General features: G+C 39.6%; 1 protein-coding gene and 1 non-coding gene across 3 annotated transcripts in view; both read right to left on the bottom strand.

Moving 5' to 3' along the window:
- Positions 1-926: 926 nt before the first annotated feature.
- Positions 927-15,661, bottom strand: part of XPO1 (exportin 1) — a 39,318-nt gene continuing 24,583 nt past the window's right edge. The window contains exons 15-26 of one of the 2 annotated variants that reach the window (XM_040993390.1): positions 15,466-15,647; positions 15,226-15,382; positions 14,981-15,144; positions 14,352-14,486; positions 13,142-13,325; positions 12,076-12,182; positions 9,088-9,282; positions 8,321-8,489; positions 2,999-3,133; positions 2,750-2,909; positions 2,548-2,644; positions 927-1,983 (exon numbers count right to left, since the gene is read on the bottom strand). In XM_040993390.1, the coding sequence (XP_040849324.1) occupies positions 1,837-1,983; positions 2,548-2,644; positions 2,750-2,909; positions 2,999-3,133; positions 8,321-8,489; positions 9,088-9,282; positions 12,076-12,182; positions 13,142-13,325; positions 14,352-14,486; positions 14,981-15,144; positions 15,226-15,382; positions 15,466-15,647 (1,832 nt within the window). In that variant the 3' untranslated portion in view covers positions 927-1,836. The remainder of the gene's footprint in view (positions 1,984-2,547; positions 2,645-2,749; positions 2,910-2,998; positions 3,134-8,320; positions 8,490-9,087; positions 9,283-12,075; positions 12,183-13,141; positions 13,326-14,351; positions 14,487-14,980; positions 15,145-15,225; positions 15,383-15,465; positions 15,648-15,661) is intronic. The other variant, XM_040993391.1, reaches the window with a different exon arrangement.
- LOC121165490 lies at positions 6,832-6,959 on the bottom strand. Its single transcript, XR_005885271.1, has one exon. It is a non-coding gene; the product is annotated as a small nucleolar RNA SNORA40 (small nucleolar RNA).

Raw genomic sequence — 15,661 nt, 5'->3', positions numbered from 1 at the left:
GTTGAAAACAGGTATTTGGGCCAGGTACCGTGGCTCAATGGACTCATCTTCCACCTGCAAGCTCCAGCATGACATAAGGTGTCAGTTTGTGTTTCTCCATTTTTGAGACAGTTCTCTGCTGATGGTCTGGGAAAGCAGTGGAGTATGGCCCTGGCCCAAAGCACTGGGATCCTTTACTCTATTATATGACATGGAAGACTCCAGGTCCTAATTCAGATCCTTTCTCTCTGTAAATCTGCCTTTCCAATAAAAATTGGTAAATTTTGGGTCTGGGTGATGGCCTAGTGCCTGCATCTTTGCCTTGCATCTGCTGGGCTTCTAATGGGCCCAGTTCATGTTCCAGATGCTCCACATCAAACCAGCTCCCATTTGTCTCCTCGGAGGGAAGTGGGGAATGGCCTGGGGGGTAGGGACCCTGCCGCCCACTGGGAGAAGTGAGGAAGCTCCTGCTTTGGACAGGCTTGGCTCTGACCATTGTGGTCACTTGCAGAATGAGCCAGGATGTCATAACAGTTATGTGTATCCTATAAAAGCATAATCAGAGTACCCTGCTGAAGATCAGTTATCTAGCTAATCTAATTTTGGCAAATAGCAGGTAATAAACTAAAAAGGTCACTCATCTGCATCAGTTTTTTATACTCATGCTCCCATTTTACAAGTAGTTTGATTATTACATAGACCTTGATAAGAGTCAGACAAGCCCTAATCCCAAATAAAGGTAAAATGAGTCAAAGTGTCACAGTAGGGATCAGGTTTCTAGGAAACAGAAACTATCAGAAGTATTCATTTACAAACCCACAGTCTCTTACCTTAGTACTCAATACTTTAGGTCAGGTATTAAGGGTCATTTTAAAATGTTACCTGGATGCTTAAACACAACCATTTTGATTAATACAGGAATAATTTTTGAGCCAATAAAGAAAAAATAAATGTAAACCAAGTTTATTTCACGTTTTAAGTAGTGTTCTGAAAGCACTACAGCCTGGTAAACAATGTAAATTAGTATAAGTCATCTCAAAAGCCAGAGTTTGTTTTGTTTGTTTTTTAATGAGTTGTTAAAAAGATGCAGGCTATTCTAACAGGATAAATATTTTTAACCATTTCACTTCGAGTTAATGAAGGCTCACAAATGAGCAACACTCCTCATTGAGGAAAACAAAAAGCTGTTGTCGACAAGCGACAGCACACACACACAAAAACAAAAGAACTGTGTAAAAATAACTAACTGTGTTCCCATATTTTTAAGTCGCTTTACAATGGGATGATATGCACATGATCTTGCTGCAGACTTGCCATACAGACTTGTAGTACACGTAGTCTAGACAAACGATTCAGTCCAAGAGGTGCTAGCTTCAGACAACGCAGCACTATAATCCTTTAACAACGCAATTTGTTTACTCACTTTTCTCCTAGGCTGAAATACAGGCTAGAAAGAAAATGATCCCTAATTAAAATTGGTATTGTTTACAGGAAAAATTGTATAATTTTGCATTAGAATTTACAAGTGTATCCTCAAGCTGAATTTGTCTATATTTGCCTCCTCCCCCCAACCCAGCCACAAAATGGGCATGAAGTAAAATCTTTAAAAATGCCTTAATTTGGAACTTCATGCAAACTAAAGATGACCAAAACAAAAGCTTAAACAATGGAAGGATATTTCACAGAAAATTTCTTATACAAAAAACACATAAGAAAAAGGGCCACTAGGTGACATTTTAATTTACAAATTGGCATCATTTTGGTCAACAAATATCCAGATGCTGTTTTATACTGCCAACAAGAGTTGCAGCAGAAGGAAGAAAAAAAAGATAAAGAAAAACAGCACGATTTCAGATTTTAATCACACATTTCTTCTGGAATTTCGTGTGGATTAAGGATGCCAGGGACAGACATCTGCAGTTTATGCTTCTCTTCCTGAGCCTGTCTTAAGGCTGTTTCTCTTTCTTCCAAAAACAGATCAGATGTGTCTTCACCAGCAAACTCCTGTGGAAAGATAGTCAAAATGTCAACTGAATAAACTTTAACCTGCCTTTCGGCTGACACTGTAGCATAACTGCCTAAGCCACCACCTAGGTGGTGGTATATCTGACTTTGTAATATAAATAAATCTTAAAAAAAGAAGAAGAAGAAAAGCAGAATTCAGTTGAGTACCTGTGCTCAGGCACCCATATGGGACATTCACACAAACCTCCTGCCAAACTCAGACGAATCTACCAACAAATAAGATATCAATCCTCTCTTTCACATAAAGGAATTATCTTATTTTTAAATAATAATTCCAGGGAGGACATGGCTTCTCATCAGCATCGCATCGTTAATTTCCCACCTCACTGTTAAGATCGCTGGGGCCTGAATCACATTACTACAAACTAAAACACCATCTGTGACCATTTGGGATGCTGGCATCACAGGTGGTAGTGGCCCAGTGTATGAATCTTTTGATTCCCTATTCACTTTGTATTACAAATTAGATGACTCACTCGCCCATGTGACAATTCGTTAATATTATCTAGTTGAACATTTCTGTAACAGAGAATAAATACATACCTTTATCTGTACTAGAAAATCCCTTAGATGTTCCTTGAAAGCAGGGATATCTTGATTTAAGCTGAAAAGTCCTGTCACAAACAGTTTCACTTGAGCACTAGGAGCAAAAACACAATGATTAAACAATCACCTTTGTACTGCAAAGTTTACTTTGAAAAGATAATTTTAAGAATTTAAAATAATATATGAAAAACTTGTTTACTCTTGTAAATGAGGGAATGCAGATTTAAGAAGATTAGCCACATATTCCTGAATAAACATCTGGTTGTTAACTGGGTTTCCAGGATTTAGTGGTGTACTTATTTTTCCTTCTTCAACCAAATTAAACATATATGCAAGAATTGATGCATGCATTGTTAAACCTGTTGATAAGAAAGCAATTATTAATAACTCTTAAGGTATATAATGCTTATATCACGACAGTAACATTTTAATTTCTTGAAACTCTTACCAGCAGTATGAGAGGTGTCTGTCACAACAGAGAAGATATGTTGAAGTATGTCACAAAAGTAAGTTTGATAGAAACTCTGAGCCGCTGCTTCTTCTTGTGCAACATTTTGTAAAAGTGTAAAAAGAATTTGTAACCCTGAAAGATGTAGATGACCAGCATGTGTTAGATACAAGCCATGAAATATCTCTAGCGGTTTAAAAACCTCTTTCCCTGTTTCTTATGACTGGTAACTAATCATTTAATTTGCCCTTGAATCAGTAGAGAAGTAAAACGATAGTTTAAGGCTATTTCTAAAAAGCTTTACTAAAATTCACATCCATTCCACAAATTCAAGCAGAACTATTCAACAAATTTTTCTTACAAAATCGTTACTTAAACATAAATAAAAATGCCTGTTACCACAATATTCATTCTCATCAGAATACTTGTAGTGACACAGAGGAAAAACAATCAGGAAAGTAAAAGGAATAATCTTTTTGTGAGCATGAGTAATTATGCTTTCCCCACCTTTCAACTTAAGACACTCATGCCATAGGTTCAACTCTGCAGACTGACATGGTTCAAAAAAACTTACTAAACTGCTTTTAGGACATAAAATAATTTTAGAGTTTTGTTGCAAACAAAAAAAACAAACAAACAAAAACAAAAACAAAAAACCACACATACACACAACCCCCCCCAAAAAAACCATGACAACCTGTTACAACATGTCTTAGCAGGATCTAATGAGTTAAGATATTCATTTGAGGGGCCCAGTGCAGTAGTTTAGCAACAAAAGTCCTCGCCTTATGCACGCCAGTTCTAAGTCAGACAGCTCTGCGTCCCATCCAGCTTCCTGGATGATCAAAAGCCTCGGAAGCCTGCACTGCATGAAACCCAGAAGAGGATCCGAGCACCTGGCTCCTGGCTTCACATCAGCTCAGCCTTGGCTGATGTGGCCACTTGGTGAGTAAATCAGCAGATGGGAGAACTTCCTCAGTCTCTCCTCTCTGTATTATCGGAATTTTAATAAAAACAAGTAAATTTCTTTTTTTTTTTTAAGATTTATTTTTTATTGGAAAGGTGGATTTACAGAGAGAATAGACAGGGAGGAAGATCTTCCGTGCAATGATTCACTCCCCAAGTGGCCGCAACAGCTGGTGCTGCACCAATCTGAAGCCAGGAGCCTCCTCCGGGTCTCCCACGGAGGTAGAGAGTCCCAAAGTCTTGGGCTGTCCTCGACTGCTTTCCCAGGCCACAGGCAAAGAGCAGGATGGAAAGTGGGGCCGCTGGGATTAGATCTAGTGTCCATATGGGATCCCTGCACGTTCAAGACGAGGACCTTAAAACGCTACGCTATCGCGCCCGGCTCAGACAGCCCAGGCAGAGTTCCAACAGAACAAGGAGAATTCTGTTAAAACTGAAGACAAACAAATACCACATTTCTTGACAACCCAATGCAAATACAATGAGATAAGATTATGCAAGAATTGCAACTAAGAAATCAGCTTGCAAATCAATAACTGAAATTTTTGCCTGCATTAACTTTTTCTGCAGAGAAGATTTAAGATTTCATCTAAGGCAAGTATTGTGGCACAGTTAAGTGTGACTTGCAATGCTGTTTTCCCATAATCTTAGTGCCAAAATTCCCAGTTCTCCCTTTGAAATGATGACCTAAGTGCCTGAAAAACCCAAGAACAACTGACTTGCTGACCAGGACAGAGCACCTAGCTCCAGTGGTCATTTGCGAGCTTCACCAGTAGATGGAAAACCCACTCCCACTCTCCTGTCAATCTTTATTTTGTTCTTCCAAATAAATCTGGGATGGAAATACCAGAAAATACATTCCAACTATCTACCATGTGAAAAGCTTTTAAACATTTCCCATCCAGTTTCTTCCTTATGGCCTAGGACCCTGCAACCATGTTGGAGACCCGGAGGAAGCTTAGCTCGGGGCGTTGTGGCTGCTTAGGGAGTGAACCAGCACACAGATCTTTCTCCGCTTCTCCTTCTCTCCATAAAAAAGTTGAAAAAAGTTAAAAAAAAGAAAACTGGATGTAAGGGGCCATTTTAGCGGCACTGCACGCTAACATTCTGCCTGCAAGCAGTGGACACTGCTTCCTGTCCTGGCTGCTATGTCATATACAGCTCTCTATGGCCAAACAGTGGAGGATGCCTCGCGTCCCTGAGCCGGTGACACCAGACTGGCTCAGCTTTAGCTGTTATGGACATTTGTATTCTGGATCACCCTGCTTTCTAAGGATGTATCAAATGGCTGTCATCTTTGCTTATGAAAGTCACCCAGAACATGATAGATGCTAAGGGTTATAGATAAATTTCTGCCTAATCAAAGCAAATGTATCATTAAGAAAAAAAGGACTAACCAAAGGGGGACAAGAGATGGAGAAGTACATATGTTATCTTTGACTTTCATATACTTTTTCTTAAAAGTAAATTTGTAGCTAATTTTGTCTATGTTAGCTAACGTTTTTTACAGAAAAAGGACAAGGTGAGACTGAGATTGGAGCTACTGTACCTATTGTTTTCTTAAAATGTATTTGTTTATGTGAAAGTTGTGGGGTTCAGGTGGTTGGATATGATATATTCCACCTGCTGGTTCTCCCCAAATGTCGCTCTGGCCAAAATGGCCAGGGTAGAGCGATGCCAAAGCCAGGAGTCTCATCCTAGTCACCCACTCAGGTTACAGGGGCGACATACATGGGTCACTCCATTTTACTTTTCCAAACCCATTGAAGCAGTTAGGGCAAAATGGAAACCCAGCCTGGATCCTGGTGTCAAAAATCAGTGGCTTTTTTTTTGTTTAAAGATTTTTTTGTGGGGGAGGGGTGGGGAAGTCAGATGTACAGAGGAGGATAGACAGCGAAAAAGACCTTCCATCCACTTATTCACTCCCCAAGTGACTGTTGGCAATGGCCGGTGCTGTGGCAATCCAAAGCAAGGAGCCAGGAGCTTCTTCCAGGTCTCCCCCCACACAGGTGCAGGGTCCCAAGGCTTTGGGCCGTCCTCAACTGCTTTCCCAGGCCACAAGCAAGGAGTGGGATGGGAAGTAGGGCCTCTGGGATTAGAACCGGCACCCAAATTGAACCATGGCATACACAAGGTGAGGACGTTAACCGTTAGACTACTGCACTGGGCCCAAAACAGTGGTCTTAACAGGTATGCTACCAAAAATAGTAATTTATTGCTCATCTAGGCCACCTTTATTCCCATAAAGCTAATATGAAATTTTAGCTTCAAGACAGTCTATGCTGAATTATGATTTTCCCATTAGCACACACTTATTAATGAATTTCCTACCCAGAAGCTATGGAATTGAATTTCTTCAAGTAATCTTCATTGATGAAGCAGGTGAACATAATATCTTCCCAAATCTCAATTCCTGACATCTTCTATGAATAACATTAAATTCAAATCATTTGGTGCGAGACTAGAATCCTTTTATTCCATTTTAACTACTCAATGTAGAAACCACGGTCATAACTGTCTTATGTCATAATGTTCCTTCCTCTGGGCCCGGCGCCATAGCATAGTGGTTAAAGTCCTTGTCCTGCACGCGCCGAGATCCCATAGGGGCACCAATTCTAATCCCGGCAGCCCTGCTTCCCATCCCGCTCCCTGCTGGTGGCCTGGGAAAGCAGTCAAGGACGGCTCAAGACCCTGCACCCGGGTGGAAGACCCGGAAGAGCTCATGGATCCTGGCTTCGATTGGCTCAGTTCCAGGCGTTGCTGCCGCTTGGGGAGTGAACCATTGGATGGAAGATCTTCCTCTCTGTCTCTACTCATCTCTGTATATCTGTCTTTACAATAAAAATAAATAAATCTTAAAAAATAATAATATTCCTTCTTTTATGTACCAAAACTCACATTGAATAATGAGTTCTGGGTTGCAAAAGAGGATTTATTTTTTGCATTGTCTAGAAAGTCTGTGTCCACAAGTTAGACAGAAACATACCACAGCGCCAGGATAACTTAAAGAATGGATGAGTCAGTGTTGGAGATGGTGCCTGAAGCAGACCATTCTAATTTCTAAAAGACTGTTTTTTCTACATCACAGTGCAACATCAATCAGGGACTTGAAACGAAGCCCAGGCAGGATGCCAGTGGCACCACTCTACCAAGGTACAGACACCAGCCACTTCAAATTTTGAAGAAAAAGTTAATCTATTTGTTCCACAACAACACAATTGATAATTCACAGCATCTCAACCAATTCAGGGATGCCAAAACTGCTGTATCCAGACAAATTAAGAACAGAGTGTTCACTGGAAATTTAAAGTGGATCTTAAATAATCTTTACAAGGCATTCATTCTCTACAAGTACTGTCAAAGGGGTTACATGCATACAGGTGTATTCCGGACCACCCTGCTTGCTAAGGATGTATCAAATGGCTGCCACGTTTGCTTATGAAAGCCACCCAGAATATGACAGATGCTCAGGGTTGTAGAAAATTTTCTGCCTAATAAAAACAGATAAATCATCAAGAAAAATTAAAAAAAAGGACTAGCTAAAGGGGATAACACAGTGTTGTGGCAGGCAAAGCTACCACTGGTAGTGCCAACATCGAATATGGTGCAATGCCTCTGACTCAGTTTTTTGCCAATATGCCTGCCATAGCAGAGGAAGGTCCAAGAGCTTAGGTCCCTGTAGCTATTCGACATACCCAGAAGCTTTCAGCTCTAGCCACTGTGACCACTGGGGAAGTGAACGAGTAGATGGAAGACCTTATACCCCATCTGAACCATGTAACTCTGCTTTTCAAATAGATAAAGAAATTGAGAAAAACAATAGCTAACATAGCTGCAATCCAACTCAACACTCTAAATGAGAATTTCCAAGAACCTAGCAGCTGACAGAAATAATACCAAAACCCTGTATTTACCACCATTAAGACTACTATACTTTGTAGCCATTATTAAATAAAAGTTCAATAAACAAGATGAATGTAATGATCCAAGAACAGAACTATCAAGTGATAAATGCGTTGGTAGTTCACGTCATCTGGAGATGTTGGAAAAAAAGAGATCATTCATTTATTGGACAGAATAATTATTTTAAGACTTAGTGTGTCTATGTAAACCCTTTATTGAAAAATGGCAAGGAATGGAACCATAGTGGCATGGTGAATTAAGCTAGCTTCTCATCTGGTGGCTAGTTCAAACAATTCTGATGCAGCATCCTGCAGAGTCTAGAAGAAGTCAAAGGTCAGCAGCCTAGAACCTTGTTGCCCAGACCGAAATCTGGACACTCCTGGCTGGCTACTGCGGCCATATAAAACAGCAGCTGGTAAATGAATAAAAGGAAAATATTTGCTACTTATTTACCTGTATCTGCGACATTCCTCATAGTATGTTTGAAAGCCCAAATAATGGAATCCAAAACAAGCTTAAACTGTGCAGGTGGAATAGCCAGGAATGCTGGGAAACAATGAGAATTGACAGCCTGAAGTAGTAAGAAAAAGTTTGTTCTATGTTCAGGATATTCCTCAAAGTCCTAAAAATAAGGAATGGAAACAAAATATTTCATTACCTTAGGTATATGAAATGGGAAGAAATAAACAAACCTTAATAGAAGAATCCATTATGTTCATTGTTGTTCTCTTACATTATACTGAATCTCATAAAGTAACCACCCATTACACCCTTTAGTTATCAAGTTCAAAACCACCCTACTAATAAAAGCATCAAAAGGGACTGTTTTAACTTTGTGATCACTAGAAAAAATTATGCAAATATGTAAACTGGTATATACATCAAGCTTTTTACCATGATTGTTATTTTCACTTTCTTATCAGATATTTCAGTTTTAGAACTGAAAATCAAAATACTTTGTTTCAATTTACTTAAATTTATTACAAAATTAAATCCTTAAAGAAAAAAAAAGACTACAATGTTCCAGTTAATCTCTTCTATATTCATCCCTTTAAAAGTTTGTGTAGCAAATGGTTAAAATATAATGAATCCTTTCCTGATGTAGAAGCTGAAATATACAACTCTAGGGAATTAAGATTATAAATCTCAGAAAAAATGAAACTTTAGAATTAAGAATATTCAGTAGTACTTTTCACTGTAAAATAGTTAATATTACATACCTTATTTATCATATTCAATGTGCATTCAAAAACAGCATCAAATATTTGAGGTATTTCAGCTGTTATATGTCCCCCTAACTTGTTGACAATAATAGCCATTGTACTAAGTACTTCTGGTTCTCTAGCAGCTGGGACATTCCTTTGATAATCAATCAGAACTGCATCCAACAAAGGAGGGACAAAATTTTCAGCTACCTATTGGGCGAGAAAAAGGTTTAATCTGGTTACTTGACTAACACCAAGTTATTCTTATAATTCTAACTATCTATAAAAATTGGAATAGGGCTGAATGGTGTAGTAGTAATGCTGGCAACATTATAGGCAGCAACTGGAGTCCTGGCTTCTCAACTTCTCATCCAACTCCTGCTCATGTGACTGGGAAGGCAACAGAGGATGGCCCAAGTCTTTGGGCCCCGAACCATGTGAAAGGCCCCAAGTTGTAAAAGACAGCTCAGGATCAGCCACTGCAGCCATTTGTGGAATGTTAGCAGACACCTGACCTCTCAGCTGATACTTCCCCTTCTCTCCCTCTCTGTAATTTCTTCTTTCAACTAAACAAATCTTGAGAATAAGCGTGAATGGGCCACTATTCCGGCACATAAGCTCAAGCCATTGCCTGCAATGACAATATATCATATCAGAGCACCATCCTGGCTGCTTGGTTTGTGATCTAGCCGTCGCCATCTACAGCTGCAAAAGCAGGAGGTAACCCAAGCATTTGGGCTCACATAAGAGACCAGGATGAAGCTCCTGGTTTGGCCATTCTGAGATGTGAATGACCAAGTTTACACTCCTTAACTCTCGAGTGGTACATGAACGGTTTAACAAGCAAAACACCTTTATTAAGATATATGAATATAATCTCCATCTTGCTAAAGGAGTGCTCAACAATGAGAAACAAAGACACTAGCTACTTAGTGTCCCCAAAAGTAGAACTAACTCTCATTTCAACTAGTAACACTGACATTCCCTACAAAACACACTGGTTTTTAACATAAATCTTTGAATTCAGTCACTAAAATATCAACAGACTTACTTGCCTCCTTATGTTTTCCTTAGGTTTCATTAATATTTGGGCAACCCACCATGGATTCAAAATTTGAAAATTCCTTCAAATCATCCTATTTTGATTTTTGAAAGATTTTAGTTTTTTAATTGGAAAGTAAGAAAGATATACAAAGAGAAACAGAGAGGAAGATTTTCTGTCTGATGCTTCACTTCCCAAGCAGCCACAATAGCCCAAGCTAAACTGATTCAAAGCCAAGAGCCTCCTCCAGGTCCCCCATGCGGGTGCAGGGTCCCAAGGCTTTGGGCCGTCCTTGATTGCTTTCCCGGGCCACCAGCAGGGAGCTGGATGGGAAGTGGGGCTGCCAGGACTAGAACTAGCACCCACATGGGATCCTGGTACATGCAAGTGAGGACTTTACCTGCTATGCCATAGCACTGGGCCCCCTAAAAAACATTTCCTAATCAAGAAGCAATATCAAAAGTTTAGGGTACATGTTCAGTCTAAGAATTAAGACCCAACTTGGGAAGCTGGAATGCGACAAGTTATTCAGGTATCTAATTCAAATTTACCTGTAACGTAAGATAACAGAAATAATTGTATTCCTGCTGACAATGAGTTTCATTCCTTTTGTTTCTACATTAAAAACAGTGAATAAAAGGTCTTTTTATTTCAATATAAATAAAAAAAAATTTAAAGATACACTTATTTTGGGGACTAGTCAAAAGACTTAAATAGCTAATGCCTCATGAGCAAGCTCCAGCATCCCACACGCACGTTGGTTTATGTCCCAAGACTACATCTCCCATAAAGTTCTGTGCTTATGGTCTAGGAAAGCCATTTTGGGAGTGAACCAGCAGATGAAAGACCTCTTTCTCCTCTATATAAATCTGCCTTTCCAAAAAAAAAAAAAAAAAATGAAGTCTTAAAGAAACAAGGAAAGCTATTTAGTTTTATTGGAAAAGCAGACTACACAGAGAAGAGAGAATAAAGATCTTTCATAAGCTACTTCACTCTCCAAATGGCTGCAATGGCAGAGCTGGGTCACTCCAAACCAAGGAGCTCCTAGATCTCAACTGGATACAGAGTCCCGTGGATTTCAGCCATAATCCAAAGTTTTCTCAGGTTATAAGAGGGAGCTGCATCAGCCAGGACACAAACCAGCACCAATATGGGATTCCAGCAACCCAGGCAGAGGATTAGTCTGCAGTATCAACACAGAGGCCCCAATATGGATAAAAATTTCAGGTTAGTAATGTAGCTTCAAGAACCCACATCCTTACTGAAATGCCTCGTTCAAGATATTTATTAGTTTCCTTCAGTGCTCACCCAGAGACAGACTACCAGGTCAACTTAGCACAGTCACAAATGCTTTGTGGACTTACGAGTTTTGGGAAAACAAAAACAAACAAACAAACAAAAAACAGAAAATCATTCTCTCCCGTGTTCTGCTTATCAAATAAACATTAAAAATGAAAAAATATAAAATTTTGTTTTTCCTAAGATTAGCTAATGTATTCTGGCCCGGTATGGTAGTCTAGTGGCCTAAGTCCTTGCCTCGTATCCTCCAGGACCACAGAAGCTCACCTGTTCACGTCCTAGCAGCCCTGCTTCCCATCAAGCTCCCTGACCTGCCTGTCTCTGGGACAGCAGTCGAAGATGGTCCAAAGCCTTGGGATCCTGCACCCATGTGGGAGACACAAACTCCAGGCTATGGATTGGCTCTACTCCAGCCATTATAGCCACTTTGCAAGTTAATCAACATGCAGACCTCTGTGTATCTTATATTCCCATAAAAATAAATCTTAAAAAGATCCAAAGAAATATTAAAGAGCTGATTTTGTTCTTAGCTTAGTAGCTATAAAAATAATTATGGAACAATTACTTACATTGCCTTCAAATTAGACTAAATGCACAATTACAACACATTACGGAGAATGAGGTGCTATATTAAAAACAAATACATAACATGTCCCACTTACCATTTGTGGATCATTGGACCGGCTTACCCAACCAGATATCAACTTCAAAGTTTCTCTTTTTACTGTTCGCATACTTCTAATCAACGGTTGCTTTGTAACCATTTCACCTGAAACATAATAAAGAAAATAAACTCTAAATCAGCCAAATAAAATCCCCAGCGATACTTAAACCATTTACTATCATGAATTTAAAGCCAAGGATATAAAATGTTTAAAGCAAGGCTATAGCTATTTCTTTTTTCTTTTTTTTTTTTAAGATTTATTTTTATTATTTTTTTTATTGGAAAGGCGGACATATAGAGAGGAGAGACAGAGAGAAAGATCCTCCGGCCTATGATTCACTCCCCAAGTGAGCACAACGGCCTTTGCTATGCTGATCCAAAGCCAGGAGCCTCTTCCAGGTCTCCCACGCGGGTGCAGGGTCCCAAAGCTTTGGGCCATCCTCAACTGCTTTCCTGGGCCACAGGCAGTGAGCTGGAAGGGAAGCAGGGGCCGCCGGGATAGAACCGGCGCCCATATGGGATCCCGGGCGTGCAAGGCGAGGGACCTTAACCACTTGCGCCACCGCGCCGGGCCCGGCTATGTCTATTTCAAAACCTAAAAGTCATCTAGTACGTGAGAAAATTGAATCAAAACTCTGAGACTTACTGCAGAAACTAAAGCACTGTAAGAAAATAAGTTTGCGGGCCCGGCGCGGTGGCGCAAGTGGTTAAAGGTTCTCGCCTTGCAAGCCCAGGATCCCATATGGGCGCCGCTTCTAATCCCGGCAGCCCCGCTTCCCTTCCAGCTCCCTGCCTGTGGCCTGGGAAAGCAGTCGAGGACAGCCCAAAGCTTTGGGAACCTGCACCCGCGTGGGAGACCCGGAAGAGGCTCCTGGCTTTGGATCGGCATAGTATCAGCCGTTGCGCTCACTTGGGGAGTGAATCATTGGACGGAAGATCTTCCTCTCTGTCTCTCCTCTCTCTGTATATCTGCCTTTCCAATGAAAAAATAATAAAAATAAATCTTTAAAACGAAAATAAGTTTGTACATTAACAGCACCTTGTAAGAATTCAAAATTACCCACCATTAGCCTGAATTGCTGCAGAAATATTTTCACTGAGGCACTTGTATACATTAAGCATATCTAAGTAAATTCTTCCAAGTTGTATTACAAAAGGGTGTCCAACAGCTTTACAAGCTCTCACATTTGTTTTCAATATGCTACCAAGCTGTTTGACTGTTTCAGGATCTTTCAATATATCCACATTCTGCAAAGAAAAAAGCAAATAGCATCACATTACAATAATGGGTATGATTCCTCAACTGAAACCCAACAAATAGCATTCTGACTCAAAACCTTGCAGTCCTACAAGGAAAAACTTGCAAAGATTTATTACTACATCAAACCAAAGAACAGAGTAAAACACCTGTTTTTTTTTTTAAAGACTTATTTTTATAAGAAATGCTAATTTAGAGAAAAGGAAAAGGTACTGGGTCAAGGACTTGAACTTTCACCTGCTGCAAAAGTGTAGCAGCCAGAACACGAACTGACGCCCATTTGGCATTCTACTGTTCAAAGGCAGAAGACTGGTCTGTTCAACCACAATGCCAGTCCCCTGCCATTTTCATATAAAAAGTTAAAAATACTTAGAAGGAATGTTGAGCATTACACTCTGCTATGGGTTGCATGCATCTTGTAACGGAATAACAGGCTTGAGTCCTGGCTCATTCACTCATTACACACTTCGTTGCCTGCCATAGGAGGAAGACCGAGGTCCTGTCTCTACTGCACCTGGTCAACCAAGTCTTCAAAGCTGCAGAGTGAATCACAGATGGAATTTTTCTGCCTGTATGCCTGTCTCTGCTTTCCAGTAAGTATCAATTTAAAAAAAAAAATTATGGGGCCAGTACACTCTAATCCTCCACTCTCTGGTGGAGGATCCCTATATGGGAAGTTCCAGCTACTATTACTTCTGGTCTATTTTTCTGCTTATGTCCTCATAAAGTAGAAGACTGCCAACATTGTTAGGACCCCACACCCACATATGAGATCCAGATGATGCTAATGCCTCCTGGTTTCAGATCATTTCAGCTTTGGACAGTCCAACCATTTGGGAATTGGATGGAAGACCTCTCTGTCTGTGTAAAACCTACTTTTCAGATAAAAAGAAATCTTTTCTAAAACTGGTTATATACCAGGGATATGAATATGCAGTGCATTTCAAAAGCCTGAACATTATTGCAAATAGTCTTAACTCTATTAGAACTCAAATAAGTAACAATGTCAAACTTACTTTGGTTGCTTGTTGGATTATACTATCCCACACTTGATTAGGGAGCAGCATATATTTTTCAATCAGATGTTCTTGAACTGTCTGGTCTGTTTGTGCACCAATCATATAGCCCACAGCTTCATAAAAAGTATGAACCTATTTAAAAAGTCGAAAGCCCTTAGTTTATACACCTTACAAAGAAAATTTAAAAATGTATTGATTCTAGTTATAACCAATTGCAAAATTTGTTTCCTATGAAAGTCAATTATTTGAAATAAATGTATTTCTATTATGATCTTATGGGCTCCGCACGATAACCTAGCACCTCAATCCTAGCTCGCGAGATCCTATATGGGCACTGGTTTGTATCCCGTCTGTTTTACTACCCATCTGGCTCCCTGCTTGTGGCCAGCAAGGCAGCAGAGAATAGCTGAAAGCCATGGGAACAAGCACCCATGTGGAAGACCCATAAGAGGCTCCTGGCTTTGGATCAGCTCAGTTCTGGCCACTGTGGTCACTTCGGAGTGAATCAGCAGGCAGATCTTTCTCTCTGAAAAAATGTCTTTCCAGAAAAACAAATAAATCTTACAAAATAAATATTTTATTCAAGCTACGGTCACTTTCTACAATATCCCTACTATTTTTCATACCTGTTGAGGTTGAAGATCACAAATTATAGTATTAATGTTATTCAAAATTTCATCAATAAATGGCATTACTTCTCCAACCTGGACCTGAACGAAATGCCTGCGGCATTTTTGAGCAATTTTAATGAAAGTATCACAAGCCATGTCTTGAACTCCATCATGGGTCTCTAACAAGAAAAAAAGATGCATTTATATTACTCAATTAAAAATAATAAAAAAAATATTTCAAGCATATTAAAGAGACTTACCATGCATGAACTCAAACAGTTTGTTAACGACAGTCTTCAAAAATTTCCAGTGAGCTCTCAAAAACCTTGGATATTGACCTACTATGTACATGATATTTGATGCAATAATAGCTTTATTGTCTTTCCCTCTTTTCTGTTCACATAATCCTAATAGGTCCTGTAAAATGGTAAAATGTGACAGGTTTAAGTCATTTATCTAATATAGTTACCTAATGATTCCAGTACATATTCCTTGCTTACCTTTATAACAGTAACAAGAAATCGTTTTTCATCCTCTTCATGCATTGCTCCACTAATGGAGCCTATTGCCCAACACAATGTATTTAAATTTTTCCATGACCACTCTGTCCCGTTCACTTGATTGTGAAGCTTTTCAGTCATTATTCTTTCTGTATCTACATAATCCAGATGAGTAAGATAAACTGCAAGGAAAAAA

Source organism: Ochotona curzoniae, unplaced genomic scaffold (assembly GCF_017591425.1).
Source record: "Ochotona curzoniae isolate NIBS_2020 unplaced genomic scaffold, NIBS_Ocur_1.0 contig_883, whole genome shotgun sequence".
NCBI lineage: Eukaryota > Metazoa > Chordata > Mammalia > Lagomorpha > Ochotonidae > Ochotona > Ochotona curzoniae.
This window is presented reverse-complemented; position numbering and strand designations above follow the sequence as displayed.